The sequence below is a fragment of the Heterodontus francisci genome, chromosome 41 (genome assembly GCF_036365525.1).
Source record: "Heterodontus francisci isolate sHetFra1 chromosome 41, sHetFra1.hap1, whole genome shotgun sequence".
NCBI classification, from domain to species: domain Eukaryota; kingdom Metazoa; phylum Chordata; class Chondrichthyes; order Heterodontiformes; family Heterodontidae; genus Heterodontus; species Heterodontus francisci.
The window spans coordinates 21,416,388-21,430,539 of NC_090411.1; the positions used below are offsets into that span (position 1 = coordinate 21,416,388).

Below are 14,152 nucleotides of genomic sequence, written 5' to 3' on the forward strand. Positions count from 1 at the left end.
GGATGGACTTTTTTCATCAAACAACTCCTATGAGTGGTCCTGTTAGTTGAATGTTTGTTTTGATCTAGTTGTTGCTTTTTCCAATTGATTGAAGTTAATGGGGCATTAGTGACTCATGTGACATCAGGGAAACATTTTTTAAAAGTTAAAGCTAAAGGGACTATATATAATTGCACAAAGTATTTGCAACATAATAGCCCTTATGGAGATACAGTTGCAGAGTGAACAAGGCTGGGAAGTAAATATTCCAGGATGCTTGACTTTTAGAAGCAATTGGCAAAATGGAAAAGGGGAAGGGTAGCCCAGATAATAAAGGAAGGAATGAAGACAGTAGAGAGAAAGGATTTTAGCTCTGAAGAGCAAAAAGTAGGACTAGTGTGGATGGAGTTAAGAAACAATTGGTGGGAGTAGTTTATAGGCACCTAAACAATGTGTCCTCTACCTTTTCTTTGTACTGGGTGGGCTACAAATGCCTCTGAGCAAAACATTTTTGTCCATGGGCAGCTTACATTTTAAAAGACACTAAAATTTCACAAAGTTGTGAGCGGGCCTGTTTATTTCAATGCATGGTGCATTCCAGATTGCTGCCCAGCCGAGCACAGGCAAACCTGAGAGAAAATATTGCCCCTAACAGTAGTTGTAGTGTCAGGCAGAGTATAAATTAGGAAATTGGAGGTATATGTAACAAGATTAATACAGTAATCATTGGGAACTTTAATCTTCCTATAGACTGGGCAAACCAAATTTGCAGTAAATGTGTGGAGGAGGATTTCATGGAATGTATGCAAGCTAGTTTTCTATTGAGGAATTAGAATTAGAATTAGAATATTACAGCGCAGTACAGGCCCTTCGGCCCTCGATGTTGCGCCGATCATCTGACCTACACTATTCCATTTACATCCATATGTCTATCCAATGACCACTTAAATGCCCTTAAAGTTGGCGAGTCTACTACTGTTGCAGGCAGGGCGTTCCACGCCCCTACTACTCTCTGCGTAAAGAAACTACCTCTGACATCTGTCCTATATCTTTCACCCCTCAACTTAAAGCTATGTCCCCTCGTGTTTGCCATCCTCATCCGAGGAAAAAGACTCTCACTATCCACCCTATCTAACCCTCTGATTATCTTGTATGTCTCTATTAAGTCACCTCTCCTCCTCCTTCTCTCCAACGAAAACAACGCCAAGTCCCTCAGCCTTTCCTCGTAAGACCTTCCTTCCATACCAGGCAACATCCTAGTAAATCTCCTCTGCACCCTTTCCAAAGCTTCGACATCCTTCCTATAATGCGGTGACCAGAACTGCACGCAATACTCCAGGTGCGGCCTCACCAGAGTTTTGTACAGCTGCATCATGACCCCGTGGCTCTGAAACTCGATCCCCCTACTAATAAAGGCTAACACACCATATGCCTTCTTAACAGCCCTATTAACCTGGGTAGCAACTTTCAGGGATTTATGTACCTGGATACCAAGATCTCTCTGTTCATCTACACTACCAAGAATCTTCCCATTAGCCCAGTACTCTGCATTGCTGTTACTCCTTCCAAAATGAATCACCTCACACTTCTCCGCATTAAACTCCATTTGCCATCTCTCAGCCCAGCTCTGCAGCCTATCTATGTCCCTCTGTACCCTACAACACCCTTCGACACTATCCACAACTCCACCGACCTTCGTGTCATCCGCAAATTTACTAACCCACCCTTCTACACCCTCATCCAGGTCGTTTATAAAAATGACAAACAGCAGTGGCCCCAAAACAGAACCTTGCGGTACACCACTAGTAACTAAACTCCAGGATGAACATTTGCCATCAACCACCACCCTCTGTCTTCTTTCAGCTAGCCAATTTCTGATCCAAAGCTCTAAATCACCTTCAACCCCATACTTGCATATTTTCTGCAATAGCCTACCGTGGGGAACCTTATCAAACGCCTTACTGAAATCCATATACACCACATCCACGGCTTTACCCTCATCCACCTGTTTGGTCACCTTCTCGAAAAACTCAATAAGGTTTGTGAGGCACGACCTACCTTTCACAAAACCGTGCTGACTAGGGAATCAACTAGGGAAGAGTTTATTTTAGATCTAGTATTATGCAATCAGAAAGGGTTAATTAATAACCTCTAAGGAAGAGTGATCATAATGTGATAGCATTTTATACAGTTCGAGTATGATATAGTTACGTCAGATGCTAAGGTCTTAAATCTGAGCAAAGTAAACTATGTAGGTATGAGGGGAGAGATGGTTAAGGTAGATTGGGAAGCTACATTAAATATATTAAATTAATATGACGGTAGATAAACAATGGTGTACGTTCATTGCAATAAATATACCCTTAAGGAATAAAAACCCCATGGTAACGGTGGTCCAACTGTGGTTAACAAAAATTTTTTACAGATAGGAAGTTCTTATAATGTTGTGAAAAAGAGTAGTAAACCTGAGGATTCGGAGGATTTTAGAATTCAACAAAGGAAGAGGAAGAAATTGATCATGAGAAAAGAGAATATGAGAGGAAACTATCAAGAGACATGCAAACAGATTGAAAAAGTTTCTATAGATATGCAAAAAGGAAGCGATTAGTAAAATTAAACGTGAGCCTGTTAGAGGCAGAGCCATGAGAAATTAGAATGGGGGATAAAGAAATGGCAGCCGCATTAAACAAATACTTTGTATCTGTCTTCATGGGAGAAAACACAAAAATAATTCTGGAAATAGTGGGGAATCAAGGGTCTAGCGAAAATGGGGAACCTAAAGAAATTAGCATTACAGTAAAGGCTTTGTTCTCCAGCATGTGCCAGACCTGAAAAGTGCCAGATAATCAAAAATTCCAGTTAATCAAGAGTCGTGCTTACCAAGGCAGGTGGAGATCCGACATTCCGTTCTGAAATTACCGCCGGAAAACCGAAGGATGCTGAGAACCCGGCATTGGGAAAGCCGATTTTTAATTTTTCCTTAACCCTTCGGGGTTGGTGCACCAATATAGTTGTAACATGCGTGAGAGTCAGCCCTTTTCAGAGAGCGTCATTAACTCATGCTGAGAACAATCGACTGCACTCAGGACAGCTTTGGGAGATTTTGGAAATTCTGGGGAATAGAGCTTGCTGGCAGCTAAAGTGCCAGATAACAAAGCTTTTACTGTAGTAAGGAAATAGTAATGGAAAAATTCATGGGATTAAAAGTCAACAAATTACCTCAAGCTGACAACCTGCATCCTAGGGTGTTAAAACAGGTGGCTACAGAGATAGCATTGGTTTTGATTTTACGGAATTCCCTAGATTCTAGAATGGTCTCCATGGATTGAAAATTAGAAAATGTAGCCCCATTGTTTAAGGAGGGAGAGAGAACATAGGAACTATGGACCAGTTACCCCGACATCCACTTTGTTGGTATTATTAGAGAGGTGGTAACAGGACACTTAGAAAGTCATAACATGATGGCAGAGTCCATATGAATTTATGAAAGGGAAATTATGTTTGACAAATCTGTTAGTGTTTTTTGAGGTTGTAACTAGTAGGGGAGATAAGTGGGGAACAGTGGATCTATTATATTCGAATTTTCAAAAAACATTCAATAAGATGCCACACGAGAGGTTATTAGACAGAATTAGGGCTCATGGGATTAGGGGTAATATATTAGCATGGATTGTGGATTGGTTAATGGACAGAGAACAGAAAGCAGGAATAAACAGGTCGGATTTCGGGTGCGCGGGGTACCAGTACTTGAGCTTCAGCTATTTGCAATTTATATCAATGCCTTGGCTGATAGGACCGAGTGTAATGTATCCAAGTTTGCTGATGATACAAAGTTAGGTGGAAAAGTAATCTGTGAGGAGGTGCAAAGAGGCTGTAAAAGGATTAAGGCAGGTTAAGTGAATGGACAAATATGTGGCAGATGGAATATAATGTGGAGAAATGTGAACTTATCCACTTTGGTAGTAAAAATAGAAAAGCAGAATATTTCTTAAATGGTGATAGACTGGGGAATGTGGGCATTCAGAGGGACCTGATTGTCTATCTACATGAATCACAGAAAGTTAACATGCAGGTACAGCAAGCAATTAGGAAATGGTATGTTAGCCTTTATTTCAAAGGGTTTGGAGTACAAGAGTGAAGAAGTCTTATTACAATTATGTAGGACCTTGTTAAGACTATACCTGGAGTACTGTATACAGTTTTGGTCTCCTTACCTAAGGAAAGATATACTTGCCTTAGAGGGAGTCCAACAAAGGTTCAGTAAACTGATTCCTGGGATGAGAGGATGGTTCTATGAGGAGAGATTGAGTAGACTAGGCCTATATTCCCTAGAGTTTAGAAGAATGAGAAGAATGGGCGGCACAGTGGCGCAGTGGTTAGCACCGCAGCCTCACAGCTCCAGGGACCCGGGTTCGATTCCGGGTACTGCCTGTGTGGAGTTTGCAAGTTCTCCCTGTGTCTGCGTGGGTTTCCTCCGGGTGCTCCGGTTTCCTCCCACAAGCCAAAAGACTTGCAGGTTGATAGGTAAATTGGCCATTATAAATTGTCACTAGTATAGGTAGGTGGTAGGGAAATATAGGGACAGGTGGGGATGTTTGGTAGGAATATGGGATTAGTGTAGGATTAGTATAAATGGGTGGTTGATGTTCGGCACAGAAGGTGGGCCGAAGGGCCTGTTTCAGTGCTGTATCTCTAATCTAATCTAATCAATACATATAAACTTCTTAAAAGGTTTGACAGGGTAGATGCTGGAAGGATGTTTCCTCTGCCTGGGAAGTCTAGAACTAGGAGTAGAAGTCTCAGAATAAGGGATTGGTCATGTAGGATTGAGCTGAGGAGAAATTTCTTCACTCAAACGTTATGAATCTTTGGAATTCTGTACCCCAAAGAGCTGTGGATGCTCAGTCGTTGAATATATTCAAGACAGAGGTTGATAAACTTTTAGGGAATTAAGGTATATAGGAATAGTGTAGGAAGGTGGAGTTGTGGTAGACGATTAGCCATGAATGGTGTTGTTGAATGGTGGAGCAGGCTCCAAGGGCCGAATGGTCTACTCCTACTGCTACTTATGTTCTTATGACTGCTCTCTGCACACTTACTGTAACCCAAACCGCATTGTCAGATTACAGGAACTGATGGAGGTCCTGCACCGTTTACCCAACCAAATATAACTGACTTTTTTTCCAACGTGGAGATCGTATCAGTCAAGAGCTGAGAATACAGAGCAGATCAGTCCTCCCTTAAGATTAGTAATTCTAGGCTTACAATTTCAACCAAGAATTTGTGACTTTCTGGTAACAGTTCAGAATCTTCAATCAGAGATTGGACCTCATAGCTTGTAGCCTATCAGTAAACGGTGCATACTTAGCGAAACAATGCTTTGAGAAGTAACAAGCAACAAAGACACAGTGGAGTAAAGCGATAAATGAAAGTACAAATGAAAAGAACAAAAACTGCAAAAGCTGGAAATTTGAAACAAAAACTGAAAATGCTGGAAATACACAGTAGGCCAGTCAGGAGAGAAAAGACAAATGAACATTTCAGTAGGACTCTGCTTCAAGAAAGGAAGAACTTGTATTGATATAGCACCTTTCACTTCCCTAAACCCTCCACAGCCAAGGAGGTATTTTTGACAAGTACTGGGGATGCTGGAAATCTAAAATAAAAATAGAAAATGTTGGAAATACTCAGCAGGTCTGGCAGCGTCTGAGGAGAGAGAGAAACAGAGAGTTAATGTTTCAGGTCAACGACTCTATGTCACAAGGTATTTCTGAAGCGTAGTTCCCTACTTAGCTTTACTCTGTGTTAACTTGCTTTTTCTCTCTACAGATGTTGTCTGGCTCTCCCAGTATCTCTAGCTGTTTTGATTCTTGTTTCAAAGCGATAATTGAGACGTGTATTTCAAAGGTCTCTATAGATTAATGTTAGAAAGTTGATGAAGGGCATCCAGAAACACTGCTCCTTAATGCTTTCTTGAGTTGATGTAGAACTTAACTGGTTTACGGTGATGTTTCTTCATCACTTCTTATTTCAATTTTAAATTTGTGACACTATTGTGCCCAAGATGGCAAAAGAACATGACCTAAAGGAGCCAAGATGCAGATTACTTTCTGTAGCTGATGCCTAAAAGTGACCTTCACCTTAGCTGAGATATTGAATTAAATGTAGCCTAGTAGATCGCTCCTAATTATTTCAGTTTTTCCATTCAGAACATAATCATAAATGTGGTGTAAGCTTGGCTCAGTAGCATCCTTCCCTCAAACGCGGTGTCACAAGGAAACATTTTTTACACAGTGAGTTGTGAAAGGTTGGCTGAAAGGTTGGTTGGTGAAAGCAGATTCAGTAGTAACATTCAAAATACAATTGGATAAATAATTGCAGAGCTATGGGGAAAGAGCAGGGGAGTGGGATTAAGCTCTGCCAAAGAGCCGGCACAGGCACAATGGATTGAATGTGCTGTATCATTCTATGATTCTGTGATAATCTTGAATTGTTCCAAAATTGCTGCCTGGATCCTAACGCGCACCAAGTCCCATTCACCCATTACCACTGTGCTTACTGACCTGCTTGCACTTCCAGTTAAGCAACGCCTCCGTTTTAAAGTACTCATCCTTGTTTTAAAATACTCCATGGCCTCTCCATCTTGATCTCTGTAACCTCCTCCACCCCCTACAACCCTCTGAGGTCTCTGTGCTCCACCAATTCTGCCTTCTTGCACATCCCTGATATTAATCGTGCACTTTTCATAGCCGTGTCTGCAGCTGCCTAGGCTCTTGGCTCTCGAATGCTCTCCCTAAACCTCTCCCCCTCTCTATCTATCTATCTCTGCTCCTTTAAGGTACTCCTCAAAATCCACCTCTTTGACTAAGCTTTTGGTCACCTATCCTCATAGTTCCTTATGTGGCTCAGTGTCAAATTTTGTTTGCTAGCTCTCTTCTGAAGCGACTTGGGACGTTTTATTACATTAAAGGTGCTATATAAATGCAAGTTGTTGTTGTTGCCTCTGAGTCAGACGGTAGTAGCGTGAAGTCCCACTGGGCTTGAGTGCATAATCCAGGCAGACAGTTCAGTGCAGCACTTTGAAAGAGTGCCATCTTTCACATGTGGTGTTAAACTAAGATGTCAAATATCCCTTTGCACGATTGAAGATTGAAGTCCTGGCCAGTGTTTATTGCACCAAACAATACTACCAAAAATAGGTCACTTATCACATTTATGTGTGTGTGTCCTTGCTGTGCACAGTTTAGCTGGCCTCTTTCTCTGCATTACAACAGTGACGACACATCAAAAAAGGCTCAAATGGACTCTGAAGAGCTTTGGAATATTCCAAGTTAGTGAAAGGATCCATATAAATGAAAGTTCTTTCTTTTCTTGAAGGTTAAGCTATTGTTAAGATTATGGTAAGGTTAAAGTGAGATTATGGTAAGGTTAAGGGAAGTTTATGATAAGGTTAAGGTGATATTATGGTAAGGCAAAAGAAGGTTATGATAATGGTTAAGGTATAGCTTAAGGTAAGGTTATGGTTATGGTCATGTTCAGGTAGGGTTTTGGTAAGGTTGTGAATGTCACCAAGACCTAAACAGGGCTGATGGCACAAATACTAAAAACAAGGCTTAAACATCTCCTAACCCCGAACCTCAAGTGGAGTGGCTGCTTCCAGAATCTCTGACTGCCCAGATTGGTAACTTCATCTGCATGTCAAGGATCCATAAAGAACCAAAAACAGAAGCTGGGAGAAGCACAGCAGACCAGTCGGGGCCAGAGAAACTGACGGATGAACGATTTGGGTGTTGCCCCTTCAGTTTAGGGTTAGGGTCTACAAGAGAAATCACAACGTGTATAATCTCTGTTCAGATGTTGGGTTTGCTGTATGTTTTCTGCGTCTCTATTGATCTGTGGACTCCTCTGATCGATTTCAGACAATGGACAGACAGAGCTACCTCTCGCTCGCTGTAAAGTTTTAAAGTTAGAGATGGAATTGATACTGGTGCAAGTATGAATTCCGGTGGCGAGATTAGGGTCCAATGAACAATGTTAGAACCTCCAGTGGGACAAATGGTTCGATTGCATCAAAGTCTTTCTCCAAGTTGTAGCCCGTTTGAACTACTTGTTCTTTGCTGGTTCCCCGGGCACCCTAAAACAAAAAGTTTTCTGCCGCTGTCTCGGAGACAGTGAAGGCCGAGGAGAAATAAACTCAGTAGGCATCTGATGTGGTGAAGTTTGGTAAAAGGTTTTTTTTTGGTTAAGAGTCTGGATATTAATTGCTAGCAGTCTGGGGCTTTTCACCCTCCCCCGGGGGTATCTGATGGGATTGTGTTTGGATTTCAGGAGTTGGCTCCTCTGAAGACTCCAGTGTTGCCCCATCTCCGACCAGTAGCTCTCAGTGCCCGGACTGCAGCTCACTGGCCTCCGGCTCTATTTATTTCATGGTCCTGACTGCAATTTCGCTGCTGTTGCTGCTGGCGGCGGTGCTGTATGTCAGGCAGCTCAAAAAAGGTGCGTTCTGACTCTCATTGTATTTTTGCTCTTTAAGTAAGTCTGAATGTGTAAATGCAAAGATAGTGCAATGTGATCTGGGAGCTTTTATTGCAAATACTAACTCTAAATGGCAATGGTCAAGGAGGCGGAGAAATTGACATCTGCTCTTGTCCTTAAATCTGAGCAGAGAGAGAGAACTGTTTGCAACTTCAGTCCAGACCACTCCACCCAGGCTGTTTTTTCTTTTAAAACTGTTAAAAACCGATCCTGGTGAACGGTGCAGGGAGAGCGCATGGTCCGGGGGCGATTTTAACCTGGGCTCGGCGGAGCGGGGAGCCCGGCGCTGCCGGAAGACGAATTGGGCGGATTTTAACTGCCGGGTTTCCACCGATTGCAATATGATTGGCGGAGCGGCCGACCCATCGCGTCGACATTCCGCCCGCCCACCTTTTCCGCGCAATTTCCGGCGGCAGCCCCGACCCAGGATATTTAAAGGGTGAATGCGCCGCTGCTTTCGCCGAATTTCAACGTTGCTTTCTGTTCGCATCTGCTGTGGCGCGGCCCGGGGTAGGGTAGGGGGGTGGTGGCGGTGGTGGGAGGGGGACATGGCTACGAGGAGGGGGAAAGTTGCCCGCAGGTTTTCAGACACCTCCCTGGAGGTGCTGGTGGCAGCAGTCAGAGGCAGAGGCAAAGTGCTCTTCCCTCCAACTGGGAAGAAGGTGCACAGCAGTCTGTCAAAGAAAGCCTGGCTGGAAGTGGCAGAGGAAGTCAGCAGACTGAGTATCACCCCGAGGACCTGGATCCAGTGCAGGAAGAGATTCAATGATCTCACACGGTCAGCCAGGGTGAGTAAAGCTTCTCCTCTTCCCATCTGTTGCATTGCAATAAAAGTCACAATCCCTCCCCTCCACCTTACAGCATGCAGACCTCTGACAGCCCCTGAAGCATGCCCCTGGCACTGTTTCTGCCTCTCCTGCTCACTCCTAACACGCACTGACCCTGCTGCTTGCTGCCTTCCTTCACCACATGCCTTTCTCATCTAGGTGCATGCACAGGCCATTCAGCCCCTCGACTCTCAGTGAGATCATGGCTGACCTGTACTTTAACTCCATCCACTTGGCTCCATATTCCCTCATTCCCCTTGACAAGCAAAAAAAAAATCAGTCAGATTTAAAACGATTAATTGAGCCAGCATCCACTGCTTCTTGTGGGAGAGAATTCCACACTTCTACCATGTGACAAAGTGTTTCCTGAGTGGCCTGGCTCTGATTTTAAGGTTATGTCCCCTCATCCCAGACTCCCCCACCAGGAGAAAAACTTTCTGTCCATCAAACCCATCAATTCCTTTCAAATTCCTAAAAGAAAAACTTCAATCAAATCTGCGGTAAGTGGCTGAACCTGCGACTCTCTTCATGACTCCTTCCTTAATTGACAATTATGACAATCCCATTGCTTAGCATCTTGCCTCTTCCCTCTCTCAGCTGATGCACTTGCAGAAACTTCAAACTTGGACACCTGGCTTCTTGGCAGCCACTGATAACTCTCGCTCTCTCTTTGTTTTGCAGGAGAAGGCAGCGCACAATATGAGGGAAAGAAACAAGATTGGCGGGGGAACAGCTGATATCGTAGCTCTCAGCCAGGTGGAGCAAGCTGCAATGGAAATAAGTGGGACATCCAGGGCAATCAGCATTGGAGACGGCGAGGCTGGCGGATTCTCCAAGCACAGTGACTGCTTTCCAGTCCTACCCATTCATGTACCACAAGTGATTACAACCAACTTCAAAATCTCAGCCAGTATGGTCAAGCCTCCTCATGTCCGCATTCCAGCCATTCATGTGAGAATTCCGGCCTTTCATTCAAACCTGATTCTTGCCTTTTTATTTTCCCCTGCAGGCCCACCTGAGCCGCAACAACCTCCTCAAGAAGCTTTTGAAGAGGACACGGTGGAGTCGGACAGCCCTCCGGAGGGAGTACAGTCAGTTGCTGCATCCCTCCAAAGCAGCAATGCAGAGATTCCTGCCCCAGATCGGGAAGAAAGTGAATTGGAGAGGCCCGTGCCTGATGAAACACACAGCCAAAGAGATCAGGAGCAGGATCAGGAGCAGGAACAGGAACGGGAACAGGAACAGCAGCAGGAACAGGAACAGGATCAGGAGCAGGAGCAGGCACTGGTGGTAGGGACAGGCCAGGAGGTGTCTCGCCGGAGGGCCATGTCCTCTCCTAGCTCTGCTGAGTGGGACAGAGATACAGACCTCCGTGATCCGGCAATAAAAAGGAAAATGCTTGAGGCGCACCACCGACTCTATGAGGTTTTGGAGGGCCTGCCAAAGACTTTGAGCGCCATGTCTGAAAGTATGGAGGAGTCTACTTCCGCCATGTGTGGAGTTGTGTCGCACGTGGTTTCCACTTTGCAAACTACCCTGGAAAGCACGACCACCTCCAGGGACACTATGGCCGAGCCCTCTCAGCAGGAGTCCGCCTCACCAACCATTGAGGCTTTGATAGGAGCTCAAACGGCGACCATCCAGACGCTGGGCTCCAATGTTTGTTCCACCTTGGAGCGACTGGTGTGCCAGATGGATAGTCTGGTGGGTCACGTGGACAGGGGCTTTCAAAGGGTCACCCATCTCCTGCAGTCTGCTCTCCCTCAGATCAGTGGGAGTGAGGAGACAAAGCCCCACGGGAGCAATGGTAGCGCTACAGGACAGGCAAGTGTCACCCTTGTTCATAAGGCCTTTGCTCTCTCACCACCCCCTCAACCAATGCCTGCCATGGTGCCTAATAACCAGTTGGGCCTGACCGCCCTGGCAGCAGCCAAGGTGCTCCAATCTGTGGCCGTGCCCTTGCGGGCCCGAGCTCCCAGAGGTCAAAGGCCACGAGCAACTCAAGGATCCCAGGATCAACCGCAACAGCCTACCACCACCTGCTCAGCTGTGGCCACTGGGGGAGCATCTCGTAGAAGTAGCAAAGTGAGTAAACCTTTTTAAAAATAAAAGTCACTTATGGGTTGATGCTCGGGTGTTGAACGTATGATTTGATGCAAATGATTGTGTTCAGCTGTACGTTTAAAAACTTCATCACCTCCACCACTTTGGTGTGCAGGATGTTTTATGGAGCAACTCTCGATTTGCTTGGTCATTATGGGCTGTTCCTGCTGGGTTTGGGTGGGAATCAGCCTTGCTTCATTTAAACGAGACCCGGCAGATACAATCAGCTTGGCCTCACTCCAGCTTCTACGTGATGCCTTGAGTTGGGGATGCTACAAACCAATCCTGCACCAGGATTACAATGCAACCCCCCCCCCCCCCCCCCCCCACCCACCCCAACACCAAATCTCGGCTGCTATAACTGCATCTGGTCATGACATTTTATACAGGGTTTGCAAATGCTTTTGGAGCATTCTGTATGTAAATGTAAATCTATTATAGCTTTAATGTTAAAGGTATCAGATTCTACACTACGTAGAGTAGTGGGAACAACTGTTGTAACATATTAAGCAGAAATTGCTGCAATTGCACAGCAGGTCCAACAGGCTAAGGTTTCTGACTGGGATCCTTCATCAGACCTCTTACCCAATCCCACCAGACCTTTCGTAGTATTATCCAGCATAGAAATGGCTGTTTGCCCCATTGTCTCTGTACAAGCTCGTCAGTGGACCTCTGCCCTGTCCCATCAGAGCCTTTACCCTGTCCCGTCAGTGGCTCACCTTTCTCTTTCAGATCCTAACTGAGTTTCTGTCATTTGCTGTTTCTGTTTTAGATCTCTTTAGCTCCATCTTCCAAATATTTAATACTAATTGGGCTTCAGTTCAATGTTAATAACAGAACATTTTCAAAATTGAATGAGAGTGTTTGATTGCTGTGAGTTCCCTTGTGAAGAGGACAGGATTCTGAGCTCCAGTTACCACAGGACAGTGTATTTTGAGAAACCCTAATAGGCCAGGAAAGTTCAGCCCTCTGTTTCTCTCTCCCACCAATGCTGCCTGACCTGCTGAGTATTTCCAGCATTTTCTCCTTTAATTTCAGATTTCCTGCACCTGCAGTGTTTTGCTCTTGTGTTGAGGTTGAGCTGAGTTCGTTTCTGTTCATCCCATTTCTCCCTCTTACAAATCCTCCTTATTTAAATCCATCAGGTTGGGCTCTCGCATTGACTGGGAAGCAGGTGTCAACAAATAGAAGCGCAACGCCCAGCGAGGTAAGAAGTAACTTGCAACAACAACACTTCGCATTTGTATAGCATCTTAACACATCCTCTGGAGGTTGCAAAGCACTTTACAAGTAATGGATTACTTTGGAATTGCAGCCATTGTTGTTAAATAAGCTGCACACAGCAAGGCACACAAATAAATGTCATACTAATTAATTCGGTGCCATGTGACTTTTAACAGTCACTGGACCAGAAATGTACATGTTAACTTCAGCAGGTTAGAGTGTATCCCTGTGACTGCTGGTCTGTGCTTTCAGGCATCGATAACATGTCAATCAGCCAGCTCGGGCAGGAATCTAAATGTAACAGCATGATAAACTGTTTAATGAAATGAGTTCTGCACTTTAACCATGACCGAGACGCTAGGAAAAATTATCTGGTTGGAGATTTTAACATTTTAGATTGCTAGTAAATCCAGATTAATAACTAGCTCCATGAGCTAGCCAGTTTTTAAAATGTTTAGCTCTTACACCATAACGTTACAATAATAAAGCGACTCAAGTTTTTTTTAATATGCAACTAAAATACAAAATTAAAAACAATTTTACATTTAAAAATAGAAACAGTGGCATCGATATATATGGAGAGGGAGAGCGGCAGGATAGTGGGGGGGAGGTTTTTCTGCTTTGTTTTTGGGGAAAAACGGGTTTCCCCCAGGTTCTGCCGAATTTAACCCACCCCTCCCCACCCAATGTATCGATGTTTCTCTGCTCCTTCCTTTATAGAGTGGAAGACCACTAGCCTACAAGCACAGAAGTGGCCTCTGCATCAACTTGCCCTAACTTCCTATTTCTTCCATGTTAAATAAATGATGCTTATCTTCTTCTCTATTCAGAATCATCCAGTGGAAGAGACCCATTATGCCTCTGTGAATTTATCTCCAATAACAAATCCAAAACCAAGAGTGGCGTGTGAAATGGTGTATGCAGAGGTCAGGCAGGATGCCCTGTAAAGAATGCTCATCACCAACCAGTACCAAACAGAATACAACGAAAGCATTTCACCAACTTTACTCTGTTTTTCAAAGGTCTTAACATTGTCTTGGCGGAGGTTAAAATGATGCTGAGCAGGAGATGATTGACTGGCTAGGAAATGCTGAAGATCCCCTGATGGTAGGTGCAGTGCGCAGTGCAAGTTGGCTCATTCAGGCCAGCAAGGTTTCCAGCTTCAATCCCCAGCCTGTGCTGGTGGGGCTTGGGCTCTACAAGGACTGATCCTAATATTCCTGTTCTTGGGAGGGGAAAATCGGCGAACAGTTCCCACTCCTGATTGCTAGTGAGTCGTTTTCTGCTGGAAGCTGCATGCATGCTAATATCAATCATGGAATTAGACTTGGCTGGAACAGTCCCCAGCAGTCAAATTGCCTTTGAGAATCTGCTACTTAACCTCACGCATGCAATGCAGCCGTTTGGTTGAGGGCCTGCCTGGCAGTATCTGGTGCCCATCATGAGGTGGTGGGTTAGGTTTTCAACTTGCCACCTGGGCAGGG

General features: G+C 44.6%; 1 protein-coding gene across 3 annotated transcripts; it reads left to right on the plus strand.

Annotated features, from left to right (window-relative positions):
* The first annotated feature begins 5,210 nt into the window (after positions 1-5,210).
* Positions 5,211-13,587, plus strand: LOC137353328 (ataxin-2 homolog). 3 transcript variants are annotated; one of them, XM_068019475.1, is made up of 6 exons: positions 5,211-5,743; positions 8,308-8,475; positions 10,023-10,251; positions 10,351-11,426; positions 12,590-12,651; positions 13,499-13,587. In XM_068019475.1, the coding sequence occupies exons 2-5, from the start codon at positions 8,455-8,457 to the stop codon at positions 12,605-12,607; spliced, it is 1,344 nt and encodes a 447-aa protein (XP_067875576.1). In that variant the 5' UTR covers positions 5,211-5,743; positions 8,308-8,454; the 3' UTR covers positions 12,608-12,651; positions 13,499-13,587. The 3 variants fall into 3 exon arrangements, with proteins under 3 accessions (XP_067875576.1, XP_067875577.1, XP_067875575.1); XM_068019476.1 differs by lacking the exon at positions 5,211-5,743 and adding an exon at positions 8,094-8,202; XM_068019474.1 differs by lacking the exons at positions 5,211-5,743; positions 8,308-8,475 and adding an exon at positions 9,048-9,302.
* The last annotated feature ends 565 nt before the right edge of the window (positions 13,588-14,152 follow it).

Bases quoted from the DNA above. Each gene is read 5' to 3' on its own strand.
- LOC137353328 (XM_068019474.1), top strand. From the start codon at position 9,063: ATGGCTACGAGGAGGGGGAAAGTTGCCCGCAGGTTTTCAGACACCTCC. The intron at 9,303-10,022 runs GTGAGTAAAGCT...TTTGTTTTGCAG, and splicing joins ATCTCACACGGTCAGCCAGG to GAGAAGGCAGCGCACAATAT. The intron at 10,252-10,350 runs GTATGGTCAAGC...TTTCCCCTGCAG, and splicing joins CAACTTCAAAATCTCAGCCA to GCCCACCTGAGCCGCAACAA.